The sequence below is a fragment of the Macaca fascicularis genome, chromosome 16 (genome assembly GCF_037993035.2).
Source record: "Macaca fascicularis isolate 582-1 chromosome 16, T2T-MFA8v1.1".
NCBI classification, from domain to species: Eukaryota; Metazoa; Chordata; class Mammalia; order Primates; family Cercopithecidae; genus Macaca; species Macaca fascicularis.
In genome coordinates this window covers 69,653,825-69,676,573 of record NC_088390.1, presented here as the reverse complement: position 1 = coordinate 69,676,573, position 22,749 = coordinate 69,653,825, and the positions used below count along the sequence as shown (strand labels likewise).

The following is a 22,749-nucleotide window of genomic DNA, read 5'->3' as shown; positions in this document are numbered from 1 at the left end:
CCAAAGTGGCTTGTCAAGATTGTCAGTAACCTCCAGGTTGCAATTTTAATAGTGTCAATCGAAAGTCTCAATGAAAAGATGACATTTTAGCAAAGATCTTAAAAAAGGCAAGGGAACAGGGTAGGGCTAGTATTAAAAATATTTAACAACGGGGACAGCATGGGTACCTACTAATCATTGGTGGATGTACACTTGAGCAGGGTCTTAGAGGCCATCAAAGTAAATCTGGTGATGACAGCAGAGTCATCAATATATACATGTCCTTAAAAGATGTGGGCCTGAATGAGAATACCAACAAAGTGAGCATGGAGAAGATATCTATGGTTCTGGCCTTGGAGTATTCCAACTTTTGGAAGTGGGAGAAGAAAAGGAAGTAGCAAAATAGACTATGAAAATGAGGCCAGAGAATGAGGAATAAAACAAGAATAATGTGACAACTTGGAGGTCACAGAGTAAGTGCTTTGGGGAAGAGGGAGTGAATAACTGTGTTAACTGTTGCAGGTAAGTTAAATAAAATGAGAAGTGGAAACAAGTACTAGATTTAGCAACGCAGAGGGAAGAAAGTGACTGCAAGAAATGGAAAAACACAAAACTGTTCGGAGTATATGGAATCTATTTTATTTTATTTTAGATGTGGTCTCACTCTGTCACCCAGGCTGGAGTGCAGTGGCTTGATCTCCGCTCACTGAAATCTCCTGGGTTCAAGCGATCCTCCCACCTCAGCCCCCTGAGTATTTGGGACTACAGGCGCATACCACCACGCCTAGCTATTTTTTTGTATTTTTAGTAGAAATGGGGTTTTGCCACATTGCCCAGGCTGGTATACATTTTATTTCACAGTGGTTATGAAGAAAACTTTTGTATTTTGAGAAAACTCATTAAAGAATGAGGCTTCAACTGCACTGTCAGGTCCCAGGCAAGCCTATCCACCCTTTTTAGTTCAGCAAGCCTTACCACTCCTCTACATCCTTTTCAGCCATAATACATCGGGGTGAGGAGACACAGTTAACATGTGAACAAAATCAAATACACAATGCTATTCCATATAAGACAGACTATAAAAGCCAAAAATATTTGAGGATGACCACGGAGGGTTAAAGTGAGAGAAAAGGCTTCTGAAGGAGTTGTGAAGTGACAAACACACACAAAATATGCCAAAAGCAACACTCATCAAAAATATGTAGTATTGGTGAAGGTTCTGAGGAATATATTTTGATACATTTCTGGAAGAAATGTACCAGAGGGAAATCTAGTAATATAAAGATTTAAGATTTTGAATAATCCTGGATTTCTATCAATTCCATTTCAAGGAATTCATTCTAAGGAAATAACGGTAGATACGAACAATCATTTAGCAACTAGTATGTTCACTGAAGCACCTTTATAACAATAAGAAATTGAAACAATTTAAATGTTCAGCAACAGTATATTGGTTTTTAAAAATTATGTTACATTTATATAATGAAATGCCCTACCAGGAGAAAAAATGATGGAATAGTTCTTAAGGTAAAAACACATACAATATAATTTTAAAAAGTCAATTTCAAAACATGATATATACAATATCATTTTAAGTTTTTAAAACTATTTTTAAATTTTGTGTAGTGATGGGGCCTCGCTATGCTGCCCAGGCTAGCCTTGAACTTCTGGCCTCAAGCAATGCTCTTACCTCAGCTTCCCAAAGCGATGGGAATACAGGCATAAGTCACTGTGCCCAGTCTATTGTCTTTACTTTAAATGTACATATTATGGACTGAATGTTTGTGTCTCCCCCAAATTTATTTGTAGAAGCCCTAATTCCCAGTGTGGCTGTATTTGGAGAAAGTAATTCATGTTAAATGAGGTCATAAGTGTGCAGCCCTGATCCAAATAGGATTAGTGTCCCTATAAGAGAAACCTCTCTGCTCTCTCATTCTCCCTCCCTCTCCTGACATGCATGCACAGAGGAAAAGGACATGAGGACACAATGAGAAGGCATTTACCTGCAAGCCAGGAAAAATGCCCTCACCAAAAACTGAATCAGTCAGAAACTTGATCTTGAACTTCTAGCCTCCAAAACTATATGAAAATTAATTTGCTGTTTAAGCCACCCAATCTATGGTATTTTGTTATGGTAGTTTGAGCAGACTAATGAAATAGTCATTTCTTGATATCTGCAAGAGACTGATTTCAGGACCCCCCCCCAATCCCATACCCATGAGGATCTGTGGATCCTCAAGTTCCTTATATATAAAATGACGTAGTATTTGCATATACCCTACATACAACCTCCCATGTATCTGAAATCATTTCTAGGTTACTTACAATATGAAATGCAAAGTAAATGCTATGTAAATAGCTATTATACCATATTGTTTGTATTAGTTTTTACTCTCATATTTTTTATTTTTTTGTGAATATTTTTAAATCTGTGGTTGGTTGAACCTGTGGATGCAGAACCTGGGGATATGGAAGGCCAACTGTATGTAAAAAGATTGCTAGGCTATATCCCAAATATTAACAATGGCTTTCTGATTAGTGGGGTCATGGATTATGTATATTTTCTTAGTTTAGTTGATATTTTATATAATTAACATGGATAACTTTTTAAATAAGAGCTAAAAGTATTTTCAAAAGACAGTGAAAACATTCTTCAGAATACTTCCTGACAGTACTTAATGTTTCCAACAGAAACTAAACACGTTTATTTTAAACCAAGAGAACTAAGATCGTAACTTCTTCAATGGCTCCCAATAATCCCCGCCCCTTCTGTAATCATGACCTTTTGTAATCCCTCCACTTGAGTCTGAGTTGGACCTACTGGCTTGCTTCTAATGAAGAGAATATGGCAAAAAGTGATAGAATGTCACTTCCATCATTAGGTTATAAAAACTGTCACTGTCTTGCTGGTATCCTCTCTACCTCTTGTTTGCTTGCTCTCATGAAACAAGCTGCCATGTTGTGAGCTGCCCTATGGAGAGGCCCACATAGCAAGGAACTGAGGGTGGCCTTTGGCTGAAAACCAGTGAGGAATAGAGGCCCTCAGTTCAATAGCCCATGAAGGTCTGAATCCTTCTAGTAACTATGTGTATAAACATGAAAGAGGATCCTTCCCTAGCTGAGCTTCAAGATGACTACAGCCTCAGCTGTCACCTTGATTGCAACCTGTGAGAGCCACAGAACCCTGCTATGCTGCATTTGGATTCCCGACACATAGAAACTGAGATAACAAATGCTGTTTTAAGCTACTAGCTTCATGATAACTTGTTATGTAACAATAGATACTAATACAAATACCTACTCTGAAGAGCACTCAATAAATAGAATTTAACCAACATGTCCTGCAAGTCTTACAAATTTAAATGTTATGATTTATAACTTCTAGATAAGAAAAAACAAAAAGACTAAGAGGATTTTAAGTGACTTAGGGGTAAAGGATGGTAGTGGAAACATCAGATACAGAATTCCAGCTTCTTGCGTGTCAAAACCCAAGTCAAGAGAACCTTTCTGTCCCTTCTTTGCTCCCACAGAATTCTTCCTGCACACTGAGCTGCAGGAACATATGTTCTGCTTAAGAAACACAAGTTTTTTTCCAAGAAATAAATGTATAATAGTACATACATGTGAGAAATAAGTTGTTAGCAATAACTGATGTTCCAGGCATTGTGCTAAGTAAATTACAGGTACTGTCTTATTTAACTATCACAAACACCTTATGGAGTGAGTGATATTACTATCTTCATTTTATAGACAAGGAACCAGAGTAGATTAGAGAGATTAAAGTCACCAGCTAATAAAGTAGCACAGCCAGAACTGAACTCAAGCTTCTCTGTTCCCAAGGCTGAACTAGCCACCACTATGAAACACTGACCCCATTAAAAATAAACACACATACACACAACACAACTTAGTATTTATATATAGACTGCATGTAAAGATGCCCAATAACTACAGTATACATGAAATTTTATTCTCTTTGTGAAGCATTCATTAAAAAAAAGATATGATAACTTTACCTACAACATCCTTAGATAAAAGGCAGTAAAAAGTCAACATAAAACATTATGAGGCCAGGTGTGGTAGCTCACTCCTGTAATCCCATCACTTTGGGAGGCTGAAGTGGGAGGATCGCTTGAGCCCTGGAGGTGGAGGCTGCAGTGAGCCCAGATCCTGCCACCGCACTCCAGCCTGGGTGGCAGAGTGTGACTCTGTCTCAAAAACAAACAAATAAATAAATATATTTTATATTTTTATTTTACATATTTTAATGTGTCATATCTTTACAACCTTCCTGTGATATAGGTAATATTATCATCTCCATTTTACAGAGGGAAATAAGGAAATTAACAAATCATGGTTAAGTAATTTGCCCAAAGTCACACAAGTAGTGAGCAGCAGAACTGGTACATGAACACAGGCAGTCTGGCTCTAAACCACTGGCATTTTACTCTAAACCAGAATGTTTTACTTCTTCAAAAGCTGGAAGTTAAAATGGTTTTACAGTTAATGAAAATATTGCCCCTTGGGATATCTGACTAAATTACGGATCTAAACACCACATTCAGAGGCCAAGCCTTCAGATTTTATGATGTAAAACACCTTAGAAAAGTTATCTAAAAGCTAGTGTGATGAGATTATTAACCTTCCAAATGCTGGGGCACAGAAAATAATTCCCCAAAATATGGTGCCTTGACATGCTGAACTAAAGAAGCAGCCTCAAGGGCTTTCTGGCCTCCAGCCTCCCACTTCCTGTCTCAATCCTCTGCTTCTCCCAAGGCACAGGATGAGGCTGTTCTCTGAAGTTCCCTCATCTACCTAGAAACTGGACCCACCAAAGAGGAACACAATTGCCCCTGATCCCCTCCCTAAAATTTCATTAACTACAGAAGATTAAAACCCACATCACAAACAATGAAAAACTGAAGATCAGGAAAACAACTAAAAATGTTCAAAGTAAGCTGGGTATGGTGGCTCACGCCTATAATCTCGGCACTTTGGGAGGCCTGGGTGGGAGAATCACTTGAGGCCAGGAGTTCGAAACCAGTCTATGCAAAATTGTGAGATCCTGTCTCTACAACAATAAAAGTTAAACCGGTGTGGTGGCATGAGTTTGTAGTCCTAGCTACTCAGGGGGCTGAGGCAGGAAGGTTGCTTGAGCCCAGGAACACATAGGGAGATCTCATCTCTATTTAAAGAGAGAGAGAAAAAAGAACTTACATGGATAGGAAAGTGTGGGGAAGAAAAGCCATTTATATTCATATTCTAGTTCTTATGCTTATTTCCATAATCAGTAATAAGGCAGTATCTCATACTTCTAATACACAACTTATTTCTGTTTCATCTGTCTTCTAATCTCTACTTTAGACTTCATATCCTGATAGGCCAATCCCATAGTTCTATTATTTCCTTTTTCATTCTCCTTTCAAGTCTATCCACTATACAACTTTTAGCTTTTTGCTCTTGTTGTTCTAACAGCTTTCCGCCCCCCCCCCAATTTCAACCTTTACAATAGCATTTCTTCTTTCTTTTTATTTGGTGCAAGGGAGGTTACCAATTGTTTTGAGAACCTGTGATTGGAAAAAGAACATATGTACATGTAGCAAGTTTTTACTTATAATTTTAAAGGGCTCAGACTCCAAAGCTCATCAATTTTACTCAGGTTAAAAATTATGTTTCATACTTACTGTATTTACAATAAAGCAGAATACAAACACAATATAACAAAAGATATGAAACAGGAGGAAAAGGCTCTTGGTACTCATAGGACAATGTAAAATCATACAGAAGATTTTATATACAAGCACAAAGTTTGTAGCAAAACCAAAGAAGCATGGTTAAGTATTTAGGATAAAGATAACATTTGATAACGTTCTCAGAAATTTTTTTTTTTTTTTTTGAGACGGAGTCTTGCTCTGTAGCCCGGGCTGGAGTGCAGTGGGCGGATCTCAGCTCACTGCAAGCTCCGCCTCCCGGGTTTAGGCCATTCTCCTGCCTCAGCCTCCGGAGTAGCTGGGACTACAGGCGCCCGCCACCTCGCCCGGCTAGTTTTTTGTATTTTTAGTAGAGACGGGGTTTCACGGTGTTAGCCAGGATGGTCTCGATCTCCTGACCTCGTGATCCGCCCGTCTCGGCCTCCCAAAGTGCTGGGATTACAGGCTTGAGCCACTGCGCCCGGCCCTCAGAAATTTTTTAAATGGAAGAAAGAAAATGAAAAAAAAATCTCCTTTGATTTTAATGGAAATGACAATAACTATACAGGAGTTGGGAAAAGACAGTTCAAGGAACTACTCACTTTAAATAAAACACTTTGTTTACAATGGCTTGTACTTATACTATAGAATGTACAATACAGATAAAAAAATCCAAATGAAAAAAATTTTTACAAGTGCAGAATATATGCAAATATGAATATGCACTGACTATAATCAAACTGTTTTTTCTTTTTGAGTTTTAAATATATGCTAATTTTGTTGTCACCTTAAATAACACTGTCCCTTTGAAAGACACTACCATTTTTAAAGAGATTTAAAAGAATCCATATAAAAAGATTAATCTCAAATTCCTCTGAAAATATTTGGTGTTGATAAAAGCCTGCCTATTTCAAGACTGGTCTGGGCTTTGGCCCTTAACCTTTCCTGCACATGTAGTCAGAAGTCCTATAAAACTGTCAACTTGGCCTACCATTATCTGTGTCAAAGGTCACTTCTATACTTGAAATTTTATATTATAATGTGAAACAGAAACACTTAAAAAACTAAAATAAAAACAAAGAGTATTACCATCATTTAATGTCATCTGATTACTGAAAATTTTCAATAGTAGTTCATTGTAGAAATTTTAGAAAATGCAGAAAAGTATAATGATGATGATGAGCAACAGAAAGGGTGCTAATGTCTTGTTCATTTTGCCTGAGCTAAGCATGTGGCATATACATTATTTCACTTAATCTCTGTAACAATCCTATGAGATGACAGTTTTTTTTTTTGTTGTAAAGACAGGTCTATTTTTATCAGTCACACAGCTAGTAGGTGGAAGAGAAAAAAATTAAACCTAGATCTAACTCCAGAACATAAGCTCTTATTCACTAATACATGCCTGATGCCCAAGAAAGAAAATTAAAACCACCTGTAATGCCACCAACCAGATATAACCTCTGCTAACTAACATTATTTCACACCAATCCTACTCTAATTTTCCAACAATTCAAAGTCTCCCCTCCTTAGGCAACCAGTGGTACGGTTTGGTGTATTCTTCTAGAAATTTTTTCCTATGAATATATATTCATGTATCTATATAAAAGCATAATTTGTTAAATTATAGAAATAATATTGCTGTGACAGGAGACTGAGGCACGTAAAAGTTAAGTGACACGCTCCAGACCGTAAGACTCATCAGAGAAAAATCAGAATTGAAATGCAATAGGACACATTTAATTAAAAATGACCCTAAACCTTTAAGTATTTTTTCTGATTAAGACCTTGTCTTATACCTTAGGATCATCACTACAAAAATAATAAAATCAACTAACATTTATGAGCACAGACTATGAGCCAAGCATTTTTCTAAGCGCTTTATATATATTAAACTGATTTAAAATTATCATCTCCATTTTTACAGATGAAAGAACAGGTAGAAAGGTTAAGTGACTTGCCCCAAATCACACACCTAATAAGTAATACTTTAGATAGAAAAGTGATAGAGTATAGGATGAATCTATTCTCTTATTTTGGAAATTGCTTTACTGACATCACTAACAGTTGGTTACCCTTTTTCATAAAAATAGAATATGACTGTATCTCATACTTAACTGAATTTTCTGCTTTTAAATCTAAGGACAGTAAGGAATGCTCATAGAATTTACATAGTAACAGGATTAGAGGGCAATATATTTTTGAACTATATTGTGTCCCCTTCAAGAGTTGAACAATAAATCCTGCTTGTGACCCTAGACAAATCGCTTGAATTCTCTAGATCTTAGTTTCCCCACTGTGAGACAATTAACACACACAATTCCCAGAACATCCCCTCTATTCTGGTAGTTTACTTAATACCATCGATTATCTCCACAGTTGTAGCTGCAGAACCAAAACATACTGTGTGCTTGTATTTTTCCCACATATTTTGCATACAACAAATGTAACTTGAGGAATACTAAAACTTTAATGAGATATTATAGAAGATAATGCTATATAATGAATCACTCAATTTAGTATTTCGGCTCAACAGCTATATTCCAGAGTAGCTTCCCCTACACTTTTAGACTTAACCATCAATGAATTGGCTTGGTTTGATCCACAATTTCCTTTTACATGTAGAACGACACAGAAAAGTTAGACGTGGGTACACAGATGTCAGGTACAAAAAGACATACCAAGAAAAACATATAGGTCCATTTCTCAGACACAAAAGTTTTTATTCTTCCAACCTAAAATACAGGTACCAAAAGGTTTAAGTTTAAACACAGAAACAACACTGGCAGTTACTCCCCAGATATCAACAGTGGTAGAAGATGATTCTACCACTTTTTTTAGACTCGCAGCATTGTTCACTGAACCACTGAACAATGACTGTACAGTGAGCAGCCTGCAGCAGCCCTGTAACCCAATTGGTTCTCAAAGCATAGAACCTCAAACGGCAGCTTCCGCATGATCTGAGATTTTGTTAGAAATGCAAATTCTTGACCCACTCCAGACCACTGAGTAAGAAATTCTGGGGGCCCATCAATCTGCATTTGGACAAATCTTCCAGGTAATTCTGAGGTAAATTAAAATTTGAAAACCACTGCTCTAACTTTCAGTTTGTGATTGTTGTCTCTGTGAGACAGAGTATTTTCCTAAATTTTCAGGTGATAATGAGTAAAGCAGGCAGACAAGAAGGTATCAGAACACTAGTAGCCTTAACTGTATTACTCTGTATCAATGTACAATAAAATATCATCAGTGGTGTTAGTATATCCTATGTGAAAGAAATTCAAAAATTAAGTATTATTTCACTTTCTAGTACTAAAATTTGCATGAAAAAATGCAAAATCTGTTTGTTTTGTGAGTATACTTATCAATTCATTTGGTTATTGTTAATTTTTGATACTATGTAGAGATAATAGCTTCAACCCTCAGGTTACCATTCTTATCTTGGTAGAAACTAATTTTCAGAGCACCTAATAACTTGATTAGAAAAGAGCAAATCACCGTAAAGTTTCCATGCTTTAAAATTGTTTCAGATAAGAAAAGGAAAGATGTTTTTTAGCAGCACTTTGATATTGTGTTTTAATCTCTTCCTCGCTTTCTAAAAATTATAACCGAGCTTTAGTTTGGTTTAACCCTAATTCAACAAAGAATTCATGCCTGTGGAAAATATACATAAATAATCATCTGAATAAGACTTTAGCTTTAGATTAGATTAAGGATGTCAGATGGGCAATCAGGAAGTGAAAGATTAGGCCCTCATGACAGTCATTCTGACTTGCAAATCTGGAAAAGAAAAGGTCTCTGATAGGGTTTTCCTTCTAAAACTCAAGAAAGGGACACAAAATTAGCACACTTATTTTACTTTATAACACTAAAATTTGCATGAAGAAATGCAAAGTATAATATTCCATTGCCCAAGAAGCGTGACAGTACCTCAAAACATGAAAGATTCTTCTAATTGTGTGCTACAGTACCATTTAAAGAGCTATTTTGTTCCTTTTGGAAACAGAAAAGCTGGTTCCTAATACAAAACTGTGATTGATTTAGAAAAGAATGGTTATCTATAAGAGTGGATGAAGCCAGTTCAATACTCAGAAGGAAAGCAAAATCCCCAAGGTCTTTCAATATTCAAAATTGACTCACAAAATGAAACGTCTCTCATTTTATGACATTTGGCCTAAGTTTCCTCCTACTGTTTTGTTTTTTGTTTAACCATGTCTTATCTGGCTTCGAAGGTATATTATACTGACATTTCAGATCACAGCTACTGATACTCTCCCCAGAACTAGGAATCATTTTACTCTGCTGACCCCTCATGCTGTAAATATGTAGTAGTTGTATTCACTGTGGTTTAACATCAATTTTAATGAGCAGGAATAAACAAAAGACCTAAAACCAAGTCTTCCAAGGTCCTTTACTAATGCTCTAATCTGTATACTCAGCTAGAGCTGTGAACATTTCTGACACAGCTCTATAGACTCACTGTAGAGAGAGTGTAAAGGATGTTGCCAGGCAACTTATCTAAGTTTGAAAGAATCTAAGCATTGATAATGAGTCTTTCTCAGTTTGGCTCCCACACAAGAAGGGTTTTAGTGAACTCCCACATGTGTTTACAGGCCATTCACAAGAGGTATTTCTAAAAGTGAGTATCTGTATCCAAAAGGAGTCCATCTCGGAAACCTATATTTCTTTTCTAATTCGAGTTTAATGTTTCTAGCATCACAAGTATTTTCTATAACCATCCAGAAATCCAACAGGAATTAGGCATAAAGGTTGTATGCAAAAGTGTTGCACACAACACTTTTGTGTCTAGTGTTGAATGAATATTCTTATTCACATTTTCAACATTCCTGTTTGCACATGGCCACAGCAAAATTTCTTCAAGTATCTCAAATCACAAAAGTAACCCTACTTACCTAAAGCTACTTATCTACCATAATTATTTTAATTCTTTTGAAAATTACCTTTGATATTATTTTCAATACTTAATCTCATTATTGTATTAAAGTCAAAACAGGGCATTCAGTAAAAACTATGTTCTATTAAGAAGAATAGGCAATCAGTTGCAAAAGAGGTAACATGTTTTTATGAGTAGTATACATGCAAAATACTGCTCTGCTGGATGGGCCTGATCCAGTTCTCCCTCTTTCAAAGCAGACACTGCATGCATGCTTACCAGGGCAGTATGCATCCACGTCCAGTTTCTGAGCTGAAGTGAGGGTTGGTGAGCCAAGCTCGGATTCTGGAATTCGTGGGCTCTCAACAAACTTTGCCTTCCTCAGAGGGGCTAAGAACAAAAAGAGAGAGAGAGCGAGCAAGAGACAGAGAGAGCAAGAGAGAAAGAAGGAGAAAGGAAAGGAGAGAGAAAAAGGAAAGAGAAACAGGGAAAGAGAAGGAAAAAGGGAAAGAGAGAAACACAGAGGGGTCATGAGTAAGGGGAACAGCAGGCAACAGATGGAAGCACTTAAATGAACGACACACTCTGTCAGACTCAGATCAGGTTACCCTATTTTTTAAGCCAGAAGAAAAAAAACTAACTAATTGCATTCTTCATAGAGGAGATGGGTCTTGTTAAAAGTCACTGAAAAATGGAAAAGCTAAAATCTAATACTCAAAACTATTAGTATAGATTGTGATTGTTACCTTTAGTTATTTTCCCTCTCTTTATAAAGCAAAGAGTTTTCTTACCTTGGCTTCTTTTGCCATTAAATACAGATACTAACTAAGGAAAGCACAGGACAACGTTTTAAGGTTTTGTTTATAATCATTGTAATCAAAAGGTTTTTGTTATCCAGAAATAACTACTCTAATACTCAGTCATGATAAATACCGTAAGTAGGATTAAATATAAGCCATCAGACCTAATCTACGTACCTTAACAAGAAAATCAATTACCTTACTTCTCAGCTATTAATGTAAGAAGTCAAAACTGTTGGTGGACTAAAATATTAACTAGGCCATGCTAGTTTGACACTAGAAGCTAAAGAGATGTGATTTAGTTACCAATTTAATTATGAGGCCTATAGAATATTAATACCTCATGCCATGGAATCCATTCATTCTTGTAATGAATAAAGTATAACTCTTAAATTGAAAGTTTTACTTATTGAAAGTATGTATACATTTTATTTACTAACTTTTAGGATGAAAAATTCAGGAACGCTATTGATATACATTCGAATAATCAGTTATTTTAAAAGTTAAAATATGAGGACTGCTTAGGTGCTTTCAAACTGAGTTCTATTAAATAAACTATAATAGGGTGACAGTGCTTAGCACAGCACTGGCACAAAAGTATTAGCTGAATCTGAAATTGATTTGTTTGTATTATATATTAGTGTAATAACCATAGGTGGCCAAGACATGCGAGTGTCTAAGATCACATTACTTTTTTCAAAAGTTTCTGCATGTTCTTCAAAATCCTCATCCATTACTGACCCACAAGAGATTCTACATTATTCCAAAAGACCCTGTAAAAAGTAATATACAACTCTGTCATACAATGGCCAGAAATCTCCTTCATTTTCTTTGAAGGATAAAAATCAAGTATTAAAAGAATATAGAAACTATTTTCAAAATGTGCCAATTTCAAAACCAACAGACAACTAAGTCACACTTTAGACCTTAGGGTATGTATATTTAAAGCGTATGTTAAAAAATAATAATAAAGCCTGTTACTGTCTCCATGGCAACAAAGGCCTAACATTAAGAGTCCTAACAGTATGGTTCTGTCAAAAGCAAACTTTGGAATAGCAGACCTCTCACCTCTGCTATGAGTGTGAGACTTGAGCCTGTTTTTAAAAATCATTATTACAAATAAAGATCTCAAGTGATTTATATGTATATATGCAGGCTACTAATAGCCCGTATTAGAATCTCTTTCATTATAATTTCACCAACAGATTTAAAAATAATGCAACAGTTTATTCAATACTGCTTGGTATAGGAAAAATGATTATACAGTAATTTAATCCTTAAAGCTCTTAAGTCCTTCGCTAGAATTTTATTAAAGCATTGCCATGGCATCAGAGTAACTGTTGTACCTGCTGAGTTCTGACAAAGACAGCACAGGTCCCTGCTCAAGGGACTCTATATATCTTAAAATCTTAAAAACATTTTTTTTAATAATGAAATTTAGGGCTAGCAGACAGACCAGAAATTTAGGGTAGAAATGTAAGAAAAAAATTGAAGGATGGCAGGAGAACTTAAGGGAGGTATGAGGAGTGTAAAAGAATTACGATATGAAGTCAAGGGAAAAGATCAGGGTTCTAGAGATCATACAGAAAAAAGGAAATAGCTGAAGACTGTGAAGACAGTATGGACAATATGGTGTTAATTAGAAGTTAAATAGATCTGGCAGAGGAAAAAAAATAAAGCCTCTTACTAAAATATACACTTCTCCAGCAAAGAGAGTTATTTTAGATCTATGAAGCTCAATGTATACCAACTTCTTTATTTTCCCTTCTCAGGAAATTCCAACTGAGGTTATCTTTATAGCTCACAGGAGACATCTAATTCTTTCTTCTATCTACTCTTCACCTCCTCCCTCATCCATGGGTTACTGTGCGTGTCTAATAATAAAGTTAAACTACTTTATAAGGTAGATGATAATGGAGTTCTCAGCCAAGTCAAAGAAAACTAGTGTCATTTGTAAGTCAAACACAGGAGGGACAATCACAGATATGATAAGTTGAACAACAGTCATAATATTGCTTGGTGGAGAACATAAAAGGGCAAGTTGGAAGATGGGGCATAATATTTTACCTGGAAGCCTGGAATTTCAATCTGCTTCATTGTTAAAAAATGGTACATAAGATGATTCATATGAGTAAGAGAATTCCACATTAAAAGGCTTTCTCTGATAGTTAAAAAGAAGAAAGAAAGTGGTTGAGATGAGATGGGTAGGAATAATCTAAAGCCCAAACTTGGCATTTTATTGTGATGTAAGAGATAACAGAAACTACCGCACAAAGAAGCGACTGGAACTGACACTGGGAACATCGACTCTTATGCCCTCAACGACTTGAGTTACAGAATCTGGCAGAGGTTGAGCGCATGAACGCATATCAGCTTAGAGGTTAAGTACAGTGATCTGAAAAATCTACGTCTTGATTCTAGCATATATTAATAGTAAGAAATTGGGCAAGTTATTTAGCCTTACCAAGTCTCAGTTTCCTAATAAAGTCATAGTATTGTTATGAGGCTTAACTAATTCCAAACATGTATAAGTATTTAAGCACAGTGCTTGGATACAGTGATACAGCTCACCTATTAAGTTTATTAATACATGGACTAATGAGGGCTATGGCTACAGAAAATAAAGTAAGAAAGTAGTTTCAGACATACTATAGAGGCAGCATAACATGGTAGCACATTAGTGAGGAGTTTGAGAGTGCAGGAATTAAGGGTAAGGGCTCTGAAACCAGAAAGCTTACATTAGATTCCCATTTCATTCATTTTTTTCCCTAGCTGTAAGTACCTTTCTGTGTCTGTTTCCTTTCATCAGTTATTTTGGGCTAATAACATCAAAGACAATTTGTGAGGGTATTAAGTCAAATAAAATCCTCAAAACAGTACCTAGCCCAGAATAAATGCTCTAAAAAATTAGCTGTTATTATTTGTTTTTGCTGTTGTCATCATTGTCATCACAGATTCAGCATGATTTGGAGTTTGAACCGTGAATATATGTTGAGGCATGGGGGTAGTAAAACAAAGATGTCTAAGGGGATGAGAACAGTGATATCACCAATTACTTTTTAATTGAGAAGGGAATCATGTTGAAGAAAATACAATATGTTATGCCTTAGCAGAGTATCCAAATCAAAATGGTCTAAGTTAGACAACAATAAATATGTGATACAGAATGGAAGTTAAACAGTATTCTTTAGACCACGGGTTCACAAAATGTGGTGCCTGGACCAGCAGTATAATATTACCTGGGAATCTGTCAGAAATGCAAATGATCAGGCCCCACCCCAGATAAGCTGAATCAGACACTCTGGAAGGTAGGGGCCCAGCAATCTGTATTCAGCAAGCCCTGCAGGTGATCGTACGGCACACTGAAGTTTGTGAACACTGGATTAGAGAATCTACAACCACCACATGCAAGCTGCTCATTAAGAGAATTTTCTTAAGAAAAAAGCTGTAATGAAATACAAATCAAGGCCTCATCTGTGATAGTATCAACATGTGTGGTAAAGTTAGAATTTCTTTTCTTTTTTTTTTTGTGAGACAGGATCTGGCTCTGTCGCCTAGGCTAAAGTGCAGTGGTGTGATCTCAGGTCACTGCAACATGCAACCTCCTCCTCCCAGGCTCAAGGGATTCTCCCACCTCAGCCTTCCGAGTAGCTGGGACCACAGGCATGTGCTACCATGCTTGGGTAATTTTCGTTATTATTTTTTTTTTTTGGTAGAGACAGGGTTTTGCCATGTTGCCCAGGCTGGTCTGAAACTCCTTGGGCTCAAAAGATTTGCCCGCCTCAGGATCCCAAAGTGCTGGGATTACAGGCATGAGCCACCCACGCCTGGCTATTAGAATTTCTTTTCAGTCATTCTTTTACCAGTTTAACTCTTGTGTTGTTGATATTTCTGTTGCTGTTTTTTAAAGAGTCCTAAGTTATAAAGTATTAACCATATGGGTCTATTTTGAAGTAATAACAATACTATCTATACTCACTAATTCTTCCCATGATCACTTGGGAGGCAAGTGGTTGAGGGAGGATAAGAGCACACAGGAATGCTAATGGTGAAAGAGAAAATCCACCTATTGAGGTTCCTCTGTATACTGGAATGCTATAGATAATGTTGAAGCATATCTAGTTCAAACAAATATAAGGCCATTAAAAAAAGAATTTTAAATAATTACTGAAGTATATGTCTTTAGTAAAGGTTTCATAGCAGAAGGGATTTTTTAGGAGGAAACTGGCAGAAGACTCAAGAATATACTGAGAGAACAGTATAGAGGCAGACCAAATGAAAGCAAAGATCAAGAAAATATAAAATGAAAGATAAATATACAGATAGGCAGAACAATAAAAGTATCAAGAAAGTATTTTCACAAAGTTGGATTTGAGATTATAAAGTACATTTAGTAAAGTTAACCTACAGATAACTTAATAAACATTAATTGTCCAATGTGGTAGGAAAATAAAAATTTTTGTGTAGGTAAGAAAAAGAAATACAAGGCATCCAAAGTAGAAAGGAAGAAGTAAAATTATCTGTTTGCAGAAGACAACTTATATGTAGACAACCCTAAAGACTCCAGAAAAATACCTGCTGGAACTAATAAACAAATTTGGTAAAGTTGCAGGATACATAATCAACTCACAAAAATTAGTTGTATTTCTATACACTAACAATGAACAATCTGAGAAAAAAAAAACCTAAGGAGATAGTTCAATTTAAAATAGCAACAACAAAAAAATAAAATATGTAGACATAAACTTAACCAAGGAAGCAAAAGACTTGTGCACCGAAAACTATAAAACATTGCTGAAAGAAATGAAAGAAGGTACAAATAAATGAAAAGGCATCCATTCTTCATGGACTGGGGGACAATATTAAGATGGTATACCACCCAAGTGATCTATAGATTTAATGCAATCCCTACCAAAATCGCAACGACTTTCAATGACTTTTTTTTTTTTTTCCAGAAATAGAAACATCCATCTTAAAATTCATGTGAAATCTCAAGGGAACCTAAACAGTCAAAACAATCTTGAAAAAAATAAGAAACTTGGATTTCTCATACTTTTTGATTTCAAAACTTAATACAAAGCTATAGTAGTCTAAACAGTATGGTACTGGCATAAAGACAGACATACAGACCAATGGAATAGAAAAGGCTGGCCAGAAATAAACTGTATCATCAATAATTTTCGACAAGGGTATTAATACCATTTAGTAAGAAAAGGACAGTCTTTTCAACAAATGGTTTTGAGGAAACTGAATATGCAAAAGAGTGAGGTTAGATCCTTATCTTAAATCATATAAAAATTAACTCAAAATGGATCAAAGACTTAAAAATAAGAGCTAAAATTGTAAAACTCTTTGAAGCAACATACAAAGAAAAGATTTGAACTACAGAATTGTAAAGAAGTAGACTAGAGAAACATTGAGAAATTTATCTGGAAAGAGAAAATTATATTTTAAAACATTTTAACAAAGCTTTCATATGCAGAATCTTATAACACTTTAGTTCCTAAACATTTACTAGAAAATAAACCTTTGAATACCATGAATTTTCTGCAGTGGGAGTGGGAAAGAAGGGTAGAAGGAGAGATAGTGTTTGTGTCATTCTTTATTTCCTTCTTATTAACCCCAGATCTCTGTTAGGTTTAAAATCTGGAAATAGGTGGGAAGGGCATCCTTCTACCTATCTAATGTGCTGATTAACTATTTCTCATGAATGTGCTTCAATGGTGACATAAGTAACATCTTGAAGAATGGGGAAATGCAAGGAGATTTTCCCTGTTATTCATTTCTTGCAAAATGTGGGGGGAGGGGTGTCAAAAACAATAAATAAAAATAAAATACAGCACAAAAAAAAAAACAGAGAGAAGGAAAAACCAATAGAATTTGACATTTTGGCATAGGGTAGATAAAAGTGAAAAATGGTGAAGAGGAAAAAAATGATAATTCATATTTCCTGTTTTTTGAGGGAGAAAGTTAACTATGTAAAGAAAATGCAAATTGGGTGCTACATGAAATTTTCACATACAAAGAATGATAGTTTAAATGAAAATTATTTTGTTAGAAACCTGCATGTAACTATTTCTAAACCAATTCCATAAAACATGAGCTCTTCCCTTCAATTCAATGAATGCTACTGTGTCCTACCATGTGCACAGAGCAGTAAGAAATGCTTCAGGGGATTCAAACATAATTAAGACAGTGGCCAGCCTAAAGGAACTTAATGATGGGGTAAGAGAGAAGAACAGCTATGATACAAACAGGAGAAAGCCAAGTGCCATGAAAATGGTACAAAACATAGGCTACACAATTTCAAGAGAAAAATGTATTGCAGATGCCTCCCAACTCATCAGAGTTTAATAAATGTTAATTTTCTATTAAAAATTGGATTTATAAGGTGATTTTAGGAAACTGGTTTCAGAAGATCTATTAATTTCACTAATTTATCTTCTTTTAAAGTTTCATGAAGAATTTTATGGTTACAACAGTTGAAAAGTAACTGGAGAAAAACATGCTCACAGCTTATGTCTTTAAAAATTTGGAAAAGAACACATTGAACCCCAAATCAGGCAAAAAAACAAAACCATAAAGATCAAAGCAGAAATCAATGAAATAGCAAATAAACTTATTTGCTTTTCAGAGGAAAATGATGAAACTAGAATTTAATCCTTTGAAATGATAAAGAAAATAGAAAAAACTTACTCTAGACTGACAAAGAGAAACAGCATGAACTATCAAATTAGGAATAAAAATGGGGCCATCACTATTGACTCTGCAGAAATGTAAAGGACTATAAGAGCATATTAATAACAACTTTAAGCCAACAAATTTGATAACTTAGATGAAATGGGCAAATTCACAGAAAGACACAAATGATCAAAACTCATTCATTAGGACATGGAAAAATCTGAGTAGATTTATAACAAGTAAATAAACCGAATTAGTAATTAAACATCTTGCCACAAAAAAGTCCAGTCTCAGTTGTCACCACTGGTGAATCCTATCAACCTCAAGAAGAAATAGTAGCACTCCTTTACAAACTCTACCAGAAAATTAAGAAACAAGTTGCGACAGAAGCAAGTGACTTAGAAAATCAAGTTACTTCAGATATATGTGGCTAGACTTTATACCAACAGTGTTTAAGAAATCTGTAGTGATGTCTGGCTTATGAATTTAGTTTGTTCTTAGTTCAATCAATTAAAATAAATATTATCACACTTTGCCTTGTTTTAAAAATTAATGATACCATTTTAATGTTTATCAAGTAAAAAAGTTTAAAAACTTCTTCCAATATTACATCTATAGATGATAGTTTTCTTAAAGAGCTTTATACAAACTTTTAATTTTGCTCTGATCTTCTTTGGCACTCAAGGCAGAATTAAATGTAACATTTTTTTTCAGATGAGTATTTCATTGGTAGAGAAAACATCCCTAAATTTTGTTTTAGAAAGACCAACGAAATGGGATCATTCTGTTGGGTCCTATAGATGGCCTATTTTTTTACTGATGCAAAACATCTTGCTAGAGCTCAATTCTAACGTGAGGTACACAGCGCTAAAAACAACTACCTCACTTTCAAAAAAAGCTATGTAACAACAAATAAAATAACATCATTTGTGTAACAGTTTATTTTATACTTTTTTTTTTTTTCTTGAGACAGAGTCTCGCTCTGTCACCCAGGCTGGAGTGCAGTGGCACAGTCTCGGCTCACTGTAGCCTCCACCTTCTGGGTTCACACAATTCTCCTGCCTCAGCCTCTGGAGTAGCTGGGATTACAGCTGTGCACCACCATGCCTGGCTAATTTGTGTGTGTGTGTGTGTGTGTGTGTGTGTGTGTGTGTGTGTTTTGTTGTTTTTTTTTTTTTCCAGTAGAAACGGGTTTTGGCATGTTGGCCAGGCTGGTCTCGAACTCCTGACCTCGAGTGATCTGCACACACTGGCCTCCCAAAGTGCTGGGATTGCAGGCATGAGCCACCGCGCCCATTCTATTTTATATTTTTATTTAAATTTTTACCTAAGCTCATTCCACCTTTGTAATTTTTCTATGTAAAATACATTAATCCTGTTTTGCAGATGGGAAAACAGAATCACAAGATCTCTTGTCCAAGATCACAGTAATTAAGTGGTAGATTACAGATACATATCCTGATATTTTGATTTCAAATATTATATTATTTCATTTATAATACTGTTCCTGGGCGGGCATGGTGGCTTGCGCCTGTAATCCCAGCACTTTGGGAAGCCAAGACAGGTGAATCAGTTGAGGTCAGGAGTTCGAGACCAGCCTGGCCAACATGGCAAAACCCCATCTCTACTAAAAATACAAAAATTAGCCAGGTGTGGTGGCATGAGCCTGCAGTCCCAACTACTCGGAAGGCTGAGGCAGGAGAATTGCTAGAACCTGGGAAGCAGAGGATGCAACGAGCCAAGATGGTGCCTCTGCACTCAGCCTGGGCAACAAAGCAAGACTCTGTCTCGAAAACAAAAAACTGTTCCTGAAGGTATGGGACTGATTTTAGGATGTAAAAGATGATTTAAAATCATCCATAAAAATGGCAGTAAATAGCAATGAATTACATAGCACAGGGCATTACTAGTGCCCACCAATATCCTGGTCTCCATTCCCTTCTAGGCAGAGGGGTGACTACAATTACCAGCTGTAGTGCAGTTTAGAAAAGACTAGTTTGGGCCAATGAAATGAAAACAGAAGTGACATAGTCCCTGCATGATTCTACAATATGTCTCTTCCTCTGACAGAAAAATCACGATGAAAGTCTCATGTTGAGACAGTGAAACTACAAGACTGAAGCAGCAATAAAGGACAGCTGCCCTGGAGAGTTGCCAGCGTTTGCTGGGTGAATTAGAAATCAACATTTGTTGTATGAATCTGCTGCCATTTTAAAGATGGTTTATTATGGCAATAGAGTCTAGCCTATTCCGACTAATGAAATTACTACAAAGTTACTCTTTTCAATTATCTGTCAATCCTTCTGAATAGGTCAAGAAGAAAATTTTAATGTGCAGCTAGTATCAGCTAATCCTCCTTTTTAACAAAGAAAGCTGAGCTTCAGAATCATTTGAAGGTTTAAGTAGCCAGACTAATGTTCTAGTTAATCTTCTAGTTATGTTCATGATATTGATTTTCTAGTTTGACTAGTAATATAAAGTTTCTTTCAAAGTAAATTAAGCAAAAGCATGAAATTCCAAGAAAACAGTAGGTTAAACAAAGAGTAGTTATAACCAGGTGGGGCAAAAATCATGGAAATCCTATACAAATGAATGAAATTAAGAAACAGTGCAGGTACCACATGTATTTCTTTCTCTCTTCAGACAGGGTCTTGCTCTGTCACCCTGGTTGAAGTGCAGTGGTATGATCACAGCTCGCTGCAGCCTTGATCTTCTGGGATCAAGTGATCCTCCTCCCTCTGCCTTCTGAGTAGCTGGCGTTACAGGCGCATGCCACCACGCAATTTTAAAAAATATTTTGTAGAGACAGGGTCTCACTATGTTTCCCAGGCTGATCTCAAACTTCTTGCTTCAAGCAATCCTCCTCAGCCTCCCAAAGCACTAGGATTATAGGCATGAACCACCACGTCCAGTGGCCAAACTCTATTTCATCGTACACAGTCTGGCTCTGTCACCCAGGCTAGAATGCAGTGGTGCGATTTCGGCTCACTGCAACCTTCACCTCCCAGGATCAAACAAGTAGCGGGACTACAGGCCTGTGCCACCATGCCTGACTAATTTTTTTGTATTTTTAGTAGAGATGAGGTTTTGTCATGTTGGCCAGGATGGTCTGGAATTCCTGAGCTCAAGCAATTGCCCACTTCTGCCTCCCAAAGTGCTGGGAATATAGCAGTGAGCCACTGCACCCAGCCAAACTCTATTTCAATAGAGCAACTTGACTTAATTACCCATTTTCTATCTAGTTTGTGTTGAGTTGTGAGCAAAACATTTAGGCAACTGTATTTAAGTTGGTGTTCAGTATGAAGGACAGAAGTGGCAAAATATTTTCAGATTAACAATAACAATCTATTAGAGTCATGACTGGAATACTGGTTAGATAATAAGAGAATTGGGAGATAGCAAGTATAAACAGAGAAAACAGTAAGTTAAAAAAAGACTTCTCATATGAACAGACTTATAATCATATGAGCAATCTAGTCATTTGATGAGATAGATAATCAGAGCAGTCTACTCTTAAAATTTTTTTTGCCATCTTTCCAGAAGGGCCAATCCAGTTCTCTATTCTTTTAATAGCCTTTAATTCCACGGATGGCATAGTCAGAGGTCAAAAGTGAAGACAGGAAGCACAGACTGAATCTGTGTGTGGTACACACGTGTAATCTGTGAATAACCTACGTCCATGGTTACAATGCAGCTTCCTAACTTAGACAAGTGTGGTATGTCAATACAGAAAAGCTGTAGTTACTGTATTAAAGTGAGAGTAAATCATGAGGTCATTCTTGATAGCTTTAGAGTGGGTTCTCACACAAAGTTTCTAAATTGTGTTACCACACTTCAAAATATATGAAGGATTTTATCATGACCAAACCTGGCACAGAAAGAAAAATCTTTTAAAAATATGTCTCTGATCATTAAGAAAGAAAAAGGGAAAGATAGGTAAGATGGTGAAGAGACGTATTTCATTTCAGAGGACAGAAGAAGAATACAGATTAACAAGGAGGGACAGGATACACAAGGACACAGCCTAAAGTAGCCCTCCCAACAACAGTCCAAGCAGAACAAGAGCTAGCACTAGATGCAAAAGGAAGAAAGCAATGTTTTCATCTTAATGAACTGTTTGAGAAAGACTGAAGTTTCTCAAGCTCAATTTCAGCCTATGTATTTATAAAAATTATGGTCCTTTCACATAGATATATCACTATAGTTATAGTATAATCATGTTTTCTACTTGTATTAGTCAGGGTAGGCCAAGAGCTGAAACAAACAACTTTATCTCAGTAGCCTAATACAACAGATTTCTCCTTCAATATGCATATTCGGTAGGAAGCTTCTTTTTATAATGTAGTTCCAACAGTATCTTACAGCCCCAGAGTTCTTTGTTGGATTCTCTGCATCCAGAGATGCAGGGGGTGGGAAAGGGAAGGGACGAATTGCACATGTAAAGTTTCTGAACTTTGCGAAATGTCTGGAACTGGAACACACTGTTTCCAATCATACATCATTCAAGCTCAGTCACATGACAGACACATTTAAGTGCAAGGAAAGCTGGGATATGCAGTTATATGCAGTTTACCTATAAGCCCAGGAAAAGGGGGGAATAGGTTTTATAAAAACATAGTATTCTTTGCCATACTCTATATAATACCTTGGACATTCATAAAAATGAGATGCAGAGCTAATAAAGCAGCAGACCCTGTATTAAATT

At 36.2% G+C, this 22,749-nt stretch overlaps 1 protein-coding gene across 14 annotated transcripts in view; it reads right to left on the bottom strand.

Moving 5' to 3' along the window:
- TANC2 (tetratricopeptide repeat, ankyrin repeat and coiled-coil containing 2) overlaps positions 1-22,749 on the bottom strand; it is a 440,902-nt gene that overhangs the window by 265,671 nt on the left and 152,482 nt on the right. For 7 of the 14 annotated variants that reach the window (XM_015438693.3, XM_015438694.3, XM_005584625.4 and 4 more), the window contains one exon: positions 10,843-10,953. The exons of the other annotated variants lie outside the window; for them this stretch is intronic. In XM_015438693.3, coding sequence (XP_015294179.2) covers positions 10,843-10,953 — 111 coding nt within the window. The remainder of the gene's footprint in view (positions 1-10,842; positions 10,954-22,749) is intronic. 14 annotated transcript variants of the gene reach the window in all.